This window comes from Oncorhynchus keta, chromosome 24 (assembly GCF_023373465.1).
Source record: "Oncorhynchus keta strain PuntledgeMale-10-30-2019 chromosome 24, Oket_V2, whole genome shotgun sequence".
Classification (NCBI taxonomy): domain Eukaryota; kingdom Metazoa; phylum Chordata; class Actinopteri; order Salmoniformes; family Salmonidae; genus Oncorhynchus; species Oncorhynchus keta.
The window spans coordinates 40,202,261-40,218,728 of record NC_068444.1 but is presented as its reverse complement, the minus strand read 5'-3'; the positions used below and the strand labels follow the sequence as shown (position 1 = coordinate 40,218,728).

The window sequence follows — 16,468 nt, the reverse complement described above, 5'->3', positions numbered from 1 at the left end:
CAACACTGTAGGTGCAGTTTGGAGTGCTCTCAGCACTGTCGGTGCAGTTTGGAGTGCTCTCAACACTGTCGGTGCAGTTTGGAGTGCTCTCAGCACTGTCGGTGCAGTTTGGAGTGCTCTCAGCACTGTCGGTGCAGTTTGGAGTGCTCTCAGCACTGTCGGTGCAGTTTGGAGTGCTCTCAGCACTGTCAGTGCAGTTTGGAGTGCTCTCAGCACTGTCGGTTCAGTTTGGAGTGCTCTCAGCACTGTTGGTGCAGTTTTCAGCAGTCTAAGGACTGTCAGTGCCCTCCTCCTCCTCACCTCCTCTGGCTTGTTTTCTCATTCTCTCCATCATCTTTAGTTGCTCCACTCCTCTCCTCCCTAATGGCTGCCGTTGCATCCTGCTCAACAGCAGCCCCGGGATAAATATCTCATATCTCAGGGGGACCAGGTGCAAGGGAGGAGGAGAGAGAGGCAGATTGAGGAGAGGGAAACAGGGGAAGCAGAGAGAAATGGCGTTGAGAGATGGAAGAAGGAGAGAGAAACAGAGGGAGGAGGAGTTGAGAGATGGAGGAGAGAGAAATTGAAGGAGGAATAGATAAAAACAGGAAGGACAGGGAAATACATGGAGGGAAAGGAAGAACGAGATTGAGATGGAGGGAGGGAGGAGAGAAATGTAGGAAAATAAAAACAAAGCACGACGGGAATTACTGAGTGGGTGACAGGTGGAACATTGAGAGTGTAATCCATCAAACTCATCTCTACAGGCTGCATATTAGTTAAGAGTCTAAGTAACATAATAAAATAATCCCCGTAAAACCGGCCAGTTTAAGCTAGAGAGATCAGCATCTGCGGTGGAAGGTGGCTGAGCTACAGCAATGTTTGTCAGACCATGCGTTGTCCCAAAAATCGGCCTTCTCACGAAAATCTCTGTAACATCCTACAAACTAATATGACCACTCTATGGAAAGATGAGACTCTTATGAACACAATGCTCTATGACCCCCACAAGTGTCACAGGATTAATCTGAAGTCGGTATAGCTGAACTTCTGTCTGTAGCGTCCGGACCGTTTGGTATACACACTAATAGGACCCCACTTTGGAAAGGAGAGACTCTCACGAAAAGATGATGTTTTGCTCTACGACCCCCACAAGTTTTTATTTTATTTTTTTATTTCACCTTTCACCTATTTAACCAGATAGGCGAGTTGAGAGCAAGTTCTCATTTGCAACTGCGACCTGGCCAAGATAAAGCATAGCAGTGTGAACAGACAACAACACAGAGTTACACATGGAGTAAACAATTAACAAGTCAATAACACAGTAGAAAAAAAAGAGAGTCTATATACATTGTGTGCAAAAGGCAATGAGGAGGTAGGTGAAGAGCAACATCATTGATATAGAGTCGGGCCGAGAATTGAACCCTGTGGCACCCCCATAGAGACTGCCAGAGGACAGGACAGCATGCCCTCGGATTTGACACACTGAACTCTGTCTGCAAAGTAGTTGGTGAACCAGGCACGGCAGTCATCAGAAAAACCGAGGCTACTGAGTCTGCCGATAAGAATATGGTGATTGACAGAGTCGAAAGCCTTGGCAAGGTCGATGAAGACGGCTGCACAGTACTGTCTCGTCAGTCCTGCTACTCTGTCCTGGATTCTACACTCTCTTCGTTTCCCCTCCGAACCTGCTTACCCTGTCTCCACACCTCTCGCTCCAGCCTCCACACCTGGTTTCCAGCAACCCGCTCAGGCTTCACCTGGCCTGCACTCAAACCCCCCGTGTTTCAATAAATACCTTGGTTACCTCGTCTGAGTCTGCTCTTGGGCTCTTGGGTTCCGCTTCTTGCGACACCAAGACAAATAGTTTTGCATTGTTTATTTTATTCAGTCCTCCATTAGAGGTGTCCTTCTTCTCAGAGAGGGTGAAGGAGAGGAAAGGAAAGGAGGTGTGTTTTTTCTCCTCTCACTCGTCTGTTAGAGGCCGATAAAGACGGCTGCATTCAGACCTGTTCTGTTCAAGGTTGTATACACCAGTAGACAGAACATCTCTCTCTTTCTCTCCTCTCTCTCCTGTGTAAATAATCCTTGCAGTGTTATCAGTGAGAGAAGAGAGCAGGCTACAGCTCCATTCTACTCACCCCTGCGGTAATTACAGCATATTATACAAACTTCAGAGACCCCCTCAAAAAAAAGTGTGAAATGACAAAGGGAAGTGCGGAGCATGAGGTTGGAGAAGGGGTTTGGATCAAAAAGCTCAGTCAGTCCCTGTGGAGTTATTTCCCGTACACCCTTATGTGAGGTATACTTTCTGGCACCAAATGTTATGTACAGGCTGTCATGTCACTGTTACATGAGCTAAGAGGACGATATTATATTTCTAAATTTGTACGTACTGTATTGACTTCAAAAAGGAGGAAATGTCATGATTGTTATATATTGATGAATATGGTTATATCACTGTGGTACCTGCCATCTGGGCTGTGAATATAGCAAGCTCACTGTGGTCTAAGCATGATCATTCTGTCTCGGCTGATTATGTGATTATATTCATAATTTCCAACCTCAGATGGAAGTTCTACACTATTCTATTTCCTGTTTTCATTTCATGACATCACACCAGATATTAGAGGTCAATTTAAAAAGTCCACAAATACATGTTTCCATTTGAGTTTTTTTTTTCTCTTTCCTCTTTCCTTATCATAGTGATCCTAGTGGAATCCATAGATAGCCTGTTGATATGCTCTATGTCTGTGTCCTCTCCACAGCTCTCCTCTTGCTCTACGACGTCACTAACAAGGCCTCCTTTGACAACATCAAGGTAAGACTCAGTCCTGTGTCAGTCCTGTCTGCGGGGCTCATCAACTTTTAACACTATATAAAGGCTTTTCTTTTCTTCATCTTTCCATCTCCTTCCCCCCACCTCCATATATCTGGCATAGTCTAACCAGTGTCATCCTGCCATTCTCTTCACTTCCTTCATTTCTCTTTCATTGACATCTATGTCCACTTTCTCCCTCCGTTTCTCCATTACTGTCTAACCTACTCTATCCCTTCCCCCTCCCTCCATTTCTGCCTCATCCAACCACCACACGGTGTCTTTCTCCCTCTATTTCTTTCCATTTGTTTGATTTGAGGTGACTTGATAAGCTGTTACAGTAAGTTGTGTAGAATAACATTATAATAGCTCTGTCTTGTTTTGTAATATACCATTGTGAAATAGAGCTCATGGTGAGGTCAGAGATGGTTCTGATGATTATAATGGTGATGGTGATGGTGATGATGGTGGGAGTGTGTAGGTGTAAATCCCAGGTAGTTATTTTCCAAAATGGTGAAACAGATCAGCTGTGCCACAAAATGGTGCCATCCCTCGGATTTTACAGGCTGCTCTCCAACGAGACTGTGAATTTGAGGTCATTTCGACTCCATTTGATGTAACCTCATCTTTTCACCCCTTCAGTCTTCTCACGTAGACGTATTACAGTCTTTTGATGAACATTAAAGGACAAGAAGTCTTGGCGACAGGGGGTTTAAACGTGGGCTATTTAAATGGCATGTCGTCATCAAAGAGAGAGGCTATGTTGCGTAGCTGCAGACCCGCCTGTTCCCACTGCTGTAACTGCAGCTGGTTCTCCTATCATTAATACATGGTAGAACAGGAGGTACGTACTGTAGAGGTCCCTAGGGAAGCAGAGACAGCGTGGATACTCTCACTTACTTTCACTTATTTTGATCAACAGCAGAGTTGCTCTTACTCACGTAAGGGACAGTTAGAAAATTACTGTGTGTGTGTGGGGGGGGAGTGTTGTGTGGAGTTTTATTGGGCACAGGGGAGCGTAGTGCATTGTTCCCTGGTTTACATTAGCTATTTTGCAGGTTTTCCTATATATACTGGACAAAAATATAATTGCAAAGTGTAAAGTGTACCATTTTCTATGTGCCTCCCATATCAAGGGGTTTTGATACTTTCTTTAAACACTAGACTATGTACCCACATGGGTTGCCGCCGTCGGCTCATATTGGTCACACTTGCACCTTTGATATTCCCTCTCCAAAGACCATGAAACAACATGTTTCGTTGCCCACGATGAGGCTTTTTATCAGCTATTGACCTCACAATAAGCCAGATTCGATTTCCATGATTGCTTTGTGGTGCTGAAATGGGATGTGTCAGCCGTGGCACAATCAATCGGGAGGTGGACAGCGCATGGTGTTGAAATTAGGCTAATTCGAGTAATTCATTTCAACAGTCTTCATTTCAACTTATAACGAAATAAGAGCAAGAAGGCTTTGTGTTGTAGCATATCTCTTCCTATCACCTCCTTCCAAAGATGGCGCCGACAGACATGGCAACTCTGCTTCAAGCTCCTAAGCAACTTTGCAGTATTTCTTTGCGTCTGTGTTATATCTAACATTATATCTAACATTATTAGCCCGCAATGTAAAACAATTTGAAATACTCGTCACTTTAATGTTTACATACTGTTTTACTCATCTCATATGGCCAGTACCAGTCAAACACCTACTCATTCAAGGGCTTTTCTTTACTATTTTCTACATTGTAGAATAATAGTGAAGACATCAATACTAAGAAATAACATATATGGAATCATGTAGTAACCAAAAAAGTGTTAAAGAAATAAAAATATATTATGTATTTTAGATCCTTCAAAGTAGCCACCCTTTGCTCTGATGACAGCTTTGCACACTCTTGGCATTCTCTCAACCAGCTTCACCTGGAATGCTTTTCCAACAGTCTTGAAAGAGTTCCCACATATGCAGAGCACTTGTTGGCTGCTTTTCCTTCACTCTGCGGTGCAACTCATTCCAATTCATATGTGTTATTTCATAGTTTTGATGCCTTCACTATTAGTAAAAAATAAAGAAAAACCCTTGAATGAGTAGGTGTGTCCAAACTTTTGACTGGTACTGTATATATATTTTTAATCTTTTCACTGTAAACTCCCTCCTCTTTCTCATTCATATACGGTATCTCAGTAGCATATTTATGTTTATTACCCATGTGTTCGTGCAGATCACAGTATGATAAATCAACTATTCCCATTTGAGTTTGATGGACCCCTGCCTGCAACATAGAGTTTCACCCTCATACTGGAGCATAGTAGATGACAGCATTATCATTTTAAACAGGTGCTGTTTAGCTCTTCAGAGGCAGGTGCATTGAGGGAGACAAGGGGTGGGAGCAGGGGCGGACTAATTAATTTTAGGGCCCCAAGCAGATGCCAGTCTTGTGTATGTATGTACTTGTGTATGGCCAAGTGTGTGGGAGTAAGAGAGGAACGAGTAGACATCCCATTGTGTCACATGCAAGGTGAAAACATTTCTGAGAGCACCACCGAATGCACTTAGTGAGGAACAAACCATGTAGTTTATCACACTATAATTCTATTGTTAAAATGACCTTACATCTGTAGGGGAACTATGACCAGGATGATCGCCGACCTGTTTTGACGTCAACCTGGACTATTCAAATTCATTTTCGGTTTGGACTTTAAACATTTTGTTCATCATGATGGTGTATTATGAATACAATTGAACTAAAACTATAAACTATTGGGGCTATATTTGAACAAACCTAATGCAATGGTAAATATAGGTTTGGGGTTGTGTCAGAAATATTTGTGCTATTTTCAAAACTGGAAATATGGGCGCAGTGTCATGCCATGGCCATAGAGAGGCTTTTTATTCTCTATTTTGGTTAGGCCAGGGTGTGACTAGGGTGGGCATTCCATGTCCTTTTTTCTATGTTTTGTATTTCTATGTCTTGGCCTGGTATGGTTCTCAATCAGGGACAGCTGTCTATCGTTGTCTCTGATTGAGAACCATACTTAGGTACCATTTTCCCCCTCTTGTTTTGTGGGAAGTTAACTTTGACTTTGTTCAGGGCACATAGCCCAAAGCTTCACGGTTTGGTTTTGTTCTTTGTTTTGTCGGCATCATTTTTAATAAAGAGAAAATGTACGCTTACCATGCTGCACCTTGGTCCAGTCCTTTCGCGCCACTGCAGTAGCTGGCGGTGGTGCGAAAGGTCTGGGTTGTTGGTGTGTTGAGGCTTGATCACTCACTGGCCAATTAGAACGTGCTCCATGGCTAAATATGTGGTTGCTTTAAGTTGCGCATTTATAGTCTTTTATGTATTGCGTTGTCATCACCTCCAATTCGAATGTTAGTCCGGACTGGGACCCTCGTTGCGGGCCCCGGATTGGGGACCGTCGCTGGAGGCTCCGGACTTGAGACCGACGCTGGAGACTCCGGACTGTGGACCGTCGCTGGAGACTCCGGACTTTAGGCCGTCGCTGGAGGCTCAGGACCGGAGACCGTCGCTGGAGGCTCAGGACCGGAGACCGTCGCTGGAGGCTCAGGACTGGAGATCGTCGCTGGAGGTTCCGGACTGGAGACCGTCGATGGAGGTTCCGAACTGGGGACAGTCGCTGGAGGTTCCGGACTGGAGACTGTCACTCGAGTTTCCGGACTGGAGACTGTCGCTGGAGGTTCCGTACTGGAGACTGTCGCTGGAGGCTCCGGACTGGAGACCGTCACTGGAGGCTCTTTACTGGAGACCGTCGCTGGAGGCTTCGTGCCATGACTCCTCACTGGAGGCTTCGTGCCATGACTCCTCACTGGAGGCTTCGTGCCATGACTCCTCACTGGAGGCTTTGTGCCATGACTCCTCACTGGAGGCTTCTTGCCATGGATCATCACTGGAGGCTTCATGCCATGGATCATCACTGGAGGCTTCTTGTCATGGATCATCACTGGAGGCTTCTTGCCATGGATCATCACTGGAGGCTTCTTGCCATGGATCATCACTGGAGGCTTCGTGCCATGGATCATCACTGGAGGCTTCGTGCCATGGATCATCACTGGAGGCTTCGTGCCATGGATCATCACTGGAGGCTTCGTGCCATGGATCATCACTGGAGTGGAGAGACACACAGGAGGCCTGGCTCTGGCTCTGAGCAGGCACAGGACTCACCAGGCTGGAGAGACATACAGGAGGCTTTGTCCTTGGCAGAGGCACCGGATACACTGGGCCGTGGAGGCGCACTGGAGGTCCAGACACTCTTAGAATCTATGCCAAGGTGCTTTGAAGCTATTCAAGTCCAAATGAAATTGTATTTGTCACATGCGCCGAATACAATGGGTGTAGACTTAATTAACCATGAAATGCTTGCTTAATAAAAAGAAAAATAGGAATAAAATACAGAAGAGGGGATTTATACAGTGCATTCTGAAATTATTCAGACCTCTTGACTTTCTACATTTTGTTACGTTACAGCCTTATTCTAAAATTGATTCAATCGTTTTTTTCCCTCATCAATCTACACACAATACCCCATAATGACAAAGCAAAAACAGTTAAAAAATGAAATTTACATTTACATAAGCATTCAGACCCTTTACTCAGTACTTTGCTGAAGCACCTTTGGCAGTGATTACAGCCTAGAGTCTTCTTGGGTATGACGCTACAAGATTGGCACATCTGTATTTGGGGAGTTTCTCCCATTCCTCTCTGCAGATCCTCTCAAGCTCTGTTGGACCTTATATAGACAGTTGTGTGCCTTTCCAAATCATGTCCAATCAATTTAATTTACCACAGGTGGACTCAATCGCGTTGTAGAAACATCTCAAGGATGGTCAATGAAAACAGGATGTACCTGAGCTCAAATTCGAGTCCCATAGCAAAGGGCCTGATTTACTTATGTAAATAAGGTATTTCAGTTTATAATTTTTAATACATTTGCCAAAATGTATAAAAACCTGTTATCGCTTGGTCATTATGGGGTACTTAGTGTAGTTTGCAGATCATTTTTTTTGTATACATTTTTGAAAAGGGCTGTAACATAACAAAATGTGGAAAAAGTCAAGGGATATTAATACTTCCCAAAGGGACTGTATACAATGTAGTCTAGTGAGTGTGCATAGAGTCAGTGCAAGATAGAATCAGTGCATTAATGAACTAATTAACAGTCTTATGGCTTGGGAGTACAAGCTGTCTTAAACCCTGTTGGTCCGAGAGTTGATGCTCTGGCACAGTTTTCCGGACTGTAGCAGAGTGAACATTCTATGGTTTGGATGGCTGGAGTCTTTGACCATTTTTCAGGCCTTCCTCTGACGCCGCCTGATATAGAGGTCATGGATGGCAGGGAGTTTGGCCCCAGTGATATACTGGACTGTCCGTACCACCCGCTGTAGCGCTTTGTGGTGCATTTGCTGTACCAAGTGGTGATGCAGCCAGTCGAGATGCTCTCGATGGTGCAGCTGTGGAAATGTTTGAGGATCAGTGGGCCCATGCCAAATGCCAAATTCTTTCAGCCTCATGAGGGGGAAGAGGCGCTGATACACATTATTTTACACTCAAAATGAAGAGGGGAAAGGAGAAGGACTGGGGTATAAGGAAGAGGAATAGAGAGAGAAGATGACAGAGAGAAACAAACAGACTGTTGAAGACAGATTTAGAATTAGGTGTAAATCATTTCTGAGTTCATAGTTCTTTTTCAGATGTTGATGTGATACCTGTGCCCTGTGGCGTGTCTAGTCTGAGACTGAGACGGAGACTGAGGGCAATAGTGTGGAAGTCTAGCCCAACAGACTGATTTGAGACCAATTCCCAGCTGAGCTTGCTATTGGCTGCTGGGTAATTTGTTGCCTCTGCTCCTTCTCTTTCAGGCTGATTGACGATTGTAACAATGCACACACACACAAATTAAACACACACACACACACAACTTGCTCCTATTCCAATCAAGGATTCTGTATTTATTTCTGTCTAGCAACATTAGTAGGCAGAAATGGTCCTCAGAGCAGCAGGATGAAAAGTTTATTGTTAAAATTTGATCATAACTGACTGCACAGGTGGGAGTCATCCTGACAAAGGTACATGTCATTAATCTCATAAAATACCATATTGGAGCATAATTTATTTTCATCTAATATTTTTTCAATCTCCAGTTTGGCTGCTCTCTCCCTCAGTACAAATACCACAGATACAGTATACCAGTCTGATATCAACCGTCTCCCCCGTTGGACTTAGTAGTTCAGAGCTGAGGTTCAATCTTCTCCACTGGATCTCACCATTGTCTCTCTCTCTCCCTTTTATTCTCTCTCTCTCTCAATCATTCTTTGCTTTTCTCTCTCTTCCACTCTCTCCACCCTATCTTCGTTAAACCCGTCTTCTGCCTATCCCTTTTCAACAACACGTATCAAGGTATGGCCAGAGTTAGAGCACCATGGCACTCTGTTGCAGTTCTGAGTTCAGATAGTTCAGATATCTCTATATGCGGTGACCTTTGTGCTGGCTTACAGACTATGCTGCATCGAACAAAATGGTGCCTCACTCATAATCTGTGAATAACTATACACAGCCATCTATTGTTCATTTTGAAATGAATACAAGACATGAAAGCATCCGCAGCCACTAACATTACATGCTCACCCGTTACATAGTCACCATTCTCAGTTGAAAGCAATGTTAAACCAATGACACAGAGGTTGTAAAGTTGAGCGTGACACCTATATATATTTTATGTATATATATTTTGATTCTGTCTTGCCTCATATCATCAGCCCTGCAGATGCTGCTCACTCTGCTGTGATCCACGCGCACACACACACGCACGCACACACACACGCACACACAATCACAAACACACACGCACACACTGCTTTCCAGGTTTGGTGAGTAACGGACTACATGTAATTGACAACAAAGAAACTGATTACAAAATAACTGTAACTGTAGTCCGTTATGTTACCAGCAAAAATATTGTAATCAGATACTTCTGAAAAACTGGATGATTACTTCTAGGATTATTTTTAAATTCAGAAAGGATGTATGTGATTTTTTAAAATGTATTTTATTTGTTTTCTCGATGATATTCAAATCAGCATTGAAAAAAAGTTGACGCTTAAGTTTGTTCAGCCTGAGCGAGTCTGACCACAAGTCAGAGACCACTATGATGACACACCAAATGCGTTTGATGGATCGCGGGAAAAAGAGCAGGAATAAGCTTTTGTAGGCTACTGTCCAAGCTATGTCTTCCAATGGTGTGACTGATGTCGCTATCCACACATTATCCAATTTGAATAAATGCTTGGAGGTAAGGATGACAGCAGTGGTGTAGCCTACGGGTAATAAGGATATCACCTACATAGCGTGTTGATGTGAATCACACTGCTGCTCTCTCATTGACCTATTTGCACCTTACAGGTAAAACAATTATGCTAATCTATATTTCCAAGTCCTTTTATTAAAGATCATGGGGTATTAAATGAATTGGAATGACTGTAAATGTGACAGACTTCAGTTTTTAATGTAAAGATATAGCCTAAATGTATTATTATCTGTAGTAAAACGCAATGGGTTAGAAGAAGCCTACACAACCATCCCATAAAGTAAAATGCAACATCCATATATGGCCAGCTGTGTAAACTCTTAACATTGATTTATCCTACAATAGATGTCTTTTAAGGGGAAAGTAATCTAAAGGTAACTGAAAGTAATTAGACTACTTTACTGAGTTTGGGTAATCCAAAAGTTACGTTACTGATTACAATTTTGGACTGGTAACTAGTAACTGTAACGGATTACATTTGGAAAGTAACCTACCCAACCCTGCTGCATGTTCATCATCATCATCATCATTCACATGAAGTGCTTTGAGAGACTAGTCAAGGACCATATCACCTCCACCCTACCTGACACCCTAGACCCACTCCAATTTGCTTACCGCCCAAATAGGTCCACAGACGTTGAAATCTCAACCACACTGCACACTGCCCTAACCCACCTGGACAAGAGGAATACCTATGTGAGAATGCTGTTCATCGACTACAGCTCGGCATTCAACACCATAGTACCCTCCAAGCTCGTCATCAAGCTCGAGACCCTGGGTCTCGACCCCGCCCTGTGCAACTGGGTACTGGACTTCCTGACGGGCCGCCCCCAGGTGGTGAGGGTAGGCAACAACATCTCCTCCCCGCTGATCCTCAACACGGGGCCCCACAAGGGTGCGTTCTGAGCCCTCTCCTGTACTCCCTGTTCACCCACGACTGCGTGGCCACGCACGCCTCCAACTCAATCATCAAGTTTGCGGACGACACAACAGTGGTAGGCTTGATTACCAACAATGACGAGACGGCCTACAGGGAGGAGGTGAGGGCCCTCGGAGTGTGGTGTCAGGAAAATAACCTCACACTCAACGTCAACAAAACTAAGGAGATGATTGTGGACTTCAGGAAACAGCAGAGGGAACACCCCCTATCCACATCGATGGAACAGTAGTGGAGAGGGTAGCAAGTTTTAAGTTCCTCGGCATACACATCACAGACAAACTGAATTGGTCCACTCACACTGACAGCGTCGTGAAGAAGGCGCAGCAGCGCCTCTTCAACCTCAGGAGGCTGAAGAAATTCGGCTTGTCACCAAAAACACTCACAAACTTCTACAGATGCACAATCGAGAGCATCCTGGCGGGCTGTATCACCAGCTGGTACGGCAACTGCTCTGCCCTCAACCGTAAGGCTCTCCAGAGGGTAGTGAGGTCTGCACAACGCATCACCGGGGGCAAACTACCTGCCCTCCAGGACACCTACACCACCCAATGTTACAGGAAGGCCATAAAGATCATCAAGGACATCAACCACCCGAACCACTGCCTGTTCACCCCGCTATCATCCAGAAGGCGAGGTCAGTACAGGTGCATCAAAGCTGGGACCAAGAGACTGAAAAAATGGCTTCTATCTCAAGGCCATCAGACTGTTAAACAGCCACCACTAACATTGAGTGGCTGCTGCCAACACACTGTCATTGACACTGACCCAACTCCAGCCACTTTAATAATGGGAATTGATGGGAAATGATGTAAATATATCACTAGCCACTTTAAACAATGCTACCTTATATAATGTTACTTACCCTACATTATTCATCTCATATGCATACGTATATACTGTACTCTACATCACCGACTGCATCCTTATGTAATACATGTATCACTAGCCACTTTAACTATGCCACTTTGTTTACTTTGTCTACATACTCATCTCATATGTATATACTGTACTCGATACCATCTACTGTATGCTGCTCTGTACCATCACTCATTCATATATCCTTATGTACATATTCTTTATCCCTTTACACTGTGTATAAGACAGTAGTTTTGGAATTGTTAGTTAGATTACTTATTGGTTATCACTGCATTGTCGGAACTAGAAGCACAAGCATTTCGCTACACTCGCATTAACATCTGCTAACCATGTGTATGTGACAAATAAAATTTGATTTGATGATTTGATTTGAGTTCTTATTAAAATGTAAGGCTGAGCCAGGCACTGAAACCAAAGAAACAGAACAGTGGCTCATAACAAGCTGGGTATCAAGGTGGCTTACCTGCTCGTAGACAGTGTGAGTATTGGAGAGACCGAGGGGGGCAGTACCCAAAGGCATAGATAGGCTTTAGTGTGGTAGCCTATGTGGGAACATATGTAGTGCTTAGTGTGGTATACACTTGCTGTATTGCTCTGTAAGGATATATTTTACTTTACATTAGAAAGTTGAAAAAGATACCAGCAACTCATAATGCCTAAAGTACCCTAAGTAGTAGGGAATGTTTTAGGTGATAAGCTATACAGTCTCAGCATACATGTAGACTATGGCAGAATCTCAAACCGAACACTTGGACCCTAAGCCCTTTATTGAGTGGACACTTGCTGATGTCTGCAAGTCTTTTGACCAAAATGAGCATTGAGACGTTGCCCTCTCGACAGTTTGTTGTAGACCGCCTGCTGCTTCCCTGACAAACACAAGGATGTAATTTAATAAGCTAGCTAAGAATTTGGGGCACTGCCCGGATAAACAGAGTTTAGCTTGTCACTTATTTATAATACTTTGACAGCTGCTGATGAAGTTGTAGACGTTCTCCAGCAGTCCGTCCGTAGGCTAATTCAGCATGTTTCCAAAGCACCAATCGCTACATTGTAACATTGTGGTACATCTGCTACCTAATATAATGTTTACATACCCTACATTATTCATCTCATATGTATACGTATATACTGTACTCGATACCATCTACTGCATCTTGCCTATGCCGCTCTGTACCATCACTCATTCATATATTTTTATGTACATATTCTTTATCCCCTTACACTTGTGTTTATAAGACAGTAGTTTTGGAATTGTTAGTTAGATTACTTGTTGGTTATTACTGCATTGTCGGAACTAGAAGCACAAGCATTTCGCTACACTCGCATTAACATCTGCAAACCAAATAACATTTGATTTGATTTGATTTTCCTTCAAGCACTAAACTCCTTAGCTAGAGGTAAAATTGTGCGAGTAAGTCCTCCTCTGCAAAACCGACACAATAATTACAGATTTCTTGATTTATGTTGATTAAATCAGAAATGTTTTTGAGAGCAAAGTGTTGTTGTTGGTACATTAGGTAACATGCTGAGATTCATGGGAAGAAGCTGCAAAGGGCACCGAGTTGGCACAGGATGCCCACTCAATAAAGGGCACCGGCAAACTCGCGTTTGAAATTGACTCATAAAGGCGCATATCAAGTAATCGAGTGCTCGAAGTGCTCAAAGTGCTCGGTTTGAGATCTACTACTTTGCATACCAATACTGAACCACACAGAGAACATAATGGGAGATATTCATGTAGCTCAAACAGAAGAGACAGAAAGAAGACAAGAATAATGGATCTCTGCTGGGATCATTGTTCTCTTTTCATTTCTTAAGTAGTCTGAGCATTGGTTATTGATACTGCTGTCATATAAACTGTCATATTTAAACCCGTGTAAATTATCATAGAATGAAGGAGTTATTTATGAAGTACTGCTGTTGAGTCTAGTGCTGGTGTGTGTGTGTGTGTGTGTGTGTGTGTGTGTGTGTGTGTGTGTGTGTGTGTGTGTGTGTGTGTGTGTGTGTGTGTGTGTGTGTGTGTGTGTGTGTGTGTGTGTGTGTGTGTGTGTGTGTGTGTGTGTGTGTGTGTGTGTGTGTGTGTGTGTGTGTGTGTTAGGCTCAGTGCAGCACAGCTCTGCACAGGTTGTGGTGTTGGTTGTTGATTGACAGAGAGGTGGGGATTATATTCTCTCTATAGTCCTTTACAGGGGTAGGCTGGGAATAAACCATTCGTGACCACTACACAGCACTCTTGACACTCTTTTCACTTTCCACTTTCTCTTTCTCTCCTCTCTCACTTTTTTACACAACCTTCTAACATAACCTTCTCTCTATGTCATCTCTTTGCCCCTTTCACATTCTCTCTCTCCCTCTCTTTCCTCTTGGCCTCCCTCTCATTAACTGTCTACTTTGTTCGACCGATCCTATCCTATCAAGGCCACATTTAAAACCTAGGCTTTAGTTTTTCTCTTTTGGACAAGGCTAATGTCATCATTGCTGTTTGTCTGCAATTAGATATATTCATTTTATTTTCCAGTCTTCTCCTGATCAGAAAGCGTTAGGAAGGCAGCTTGAAAAGACCAGAATATGTCACTTTAATATAGATAAGATGAGAGCTACGAGTCTAAGGAACAAGAAGTTACTCTGTTTGCTAAAGTAATTAGTTATTTAGGGTTTTTGTATTGGCATATGCACACACACACACCCACAACACACGCGAACACACACAAGCATGTGCACACACACGTAACGTAATGTTTTTGCAGGCTAACTTTCAGCACCTTCAAACCCAACGCAATCAGAGACAGAGGGTGTTATGACTTCTCCCTCTCTGCTCATCCTCCTCTGCCTCTAGTTTCATAATTCTATCTACAAGATGAAACGCCTCTTCCTCTGGAGGGAGTCTGATGATCACTTAGTTTCCCACATTTCCTAGCTTGATTCTATTCTCTGTATCAGGCACAGACTGAAATCTTTGATCTAACTTTGAACAAGAATCCTGAAAAGTAATTGGAAGGTATAAGTCTGGTGAATTAAAGCAGAGGTTCCAAATGTTCTCTGTGTTGTTGCCCCCTTAAAGCCATCTCAAATTGTTTTGTGAGCTCCCAAATAGACAAAAAGCATGCGTCTGCCCAGCAAACCAAAATTGGTTCTGTGAAAGTTCGCGGAACATTCGTTTGGTCTCAGCAAATGTTCTCGCAACGCAAAAACTGTCCAGTCGTGCTGATTGATTATATAATGTTTGTATAAAGCATCTCCCTGATCTTGCAAGAATGTTCCTAGATCAGATTTAAACGGTTCATGAAATATTCCCGGAATGTTTCATTAGGTTGTGGGAACAGTCTGGTGTGAACATTGTGTGGACATGCTCCCAAAACACAAAAACTGTCCATTTGTGCGGATGATTCTACAATGTTTCTTTGAGGGTTACAAGAACATTCCCAGAACACATTTGATCTGGTCTTTAACCCTTTGACACGTAGGAGCACACGGTGTGATCATTCTAGAGTGGTCCTTGCAACGTACCCTCAGTCCGGTGTGATTCATGTTTAAAACACTTAGAACGTCTTACTTAGAACGTTACGATTGACACAATAGTCAGCGTTTGAGCTGGCCGCACTGTTTTTTCACAGAAACATTTTTCACAAACACATTCTTTACAACTCTGTCCTCAATGTAATCAGTAAGCAGTTTATTTTTGGATGCAATGTTCAGACATTGACAGAAGTCTCATCCAAATTGGAAAATGTAGGCTACATTAGTCCTAGCGCGAACTGAGGAAAGAGTGAGCTAACACAAGCGGACATATTTATCTCTCGGCTCACAGAATCCATAATATGAATTAGCTAATAGCAATTGTTATATACAGTTCATCACATCACAGGTGTGCACACCAGTGATCTAAATAATTGAGTAAAATGCTTTCTAAAAGCGGGTAGAGTTTTTGCCCACTGCCATGTTTGTTTTTCTACATCAACCAAAGATAAGAGGTGACAAGATGAGTTGGGTCTGTTTGCAGTATGTATGTTGAAGGGGGTGTGTTGTCTACCATCATTCACTTCCTGAGGATTACTTGAAAGACGAGTGAACCCCCCTTTCACCTTGTGTCTTGTCTCATCACTACAACTCAAGTACAGGCTCGGGAGAGACGAAGGTCGAAAGCAATGCGTCCTCCGAAACACAACCCAACCAAGCCACACTGCTTCTTAACACAGCGCGCCTCCAACCTGGAAGCCAGCCGCACTAATGTGTCGGAGGAAACACCGTGCACCTGGCTACCTTGGTTAGTGCGCACTGTGCCCGGTCTGCCACAGGAGTCGCTGGTGCACGTTGAGACAAGGATAGCCCTACCGGCCAAACCCTCCCTAACCCAGATGACGCTAGGCCAATTGTGCGTCGCCACGCGGACCGCCCGGTCGCGGCCGGCTGCAACAGAGCCTGGGCACAAACCCAGGGTCTCTGGTGGCACAGCTAGGCCTGCGATGCAGTGCCCTAGACCACTGTGCCACCCGGGAGGCCCCTCACACAAACCATTTTCTGATAGTGATTTATTGTG

At 43.7% G+C, this 16,468-nt stretch overlaps 1 protein-coding gene across 1 annotated transcript in view; it reads left to right on the top strand.

The window, feature by feature from the left end:
* LOC118357756 (ras-related protein Rab-26-like) overlaps positions 1–16,468 on the top strand; it is an 81,534-nt gene that overhangs the window by 52,357 nt on the left and 12,709 nt on the right. The window contains exon 5 of the mRNA XM_052478319.1: positions 2,748–2,800. Within this exon, the coding sequence (XP_052334279.1) occupies positions 2,748–2,800 (53 nt within the window). The remainder of the gene's footprint in view (positions 1–2,747; positions 2,801–16,468) is intronic.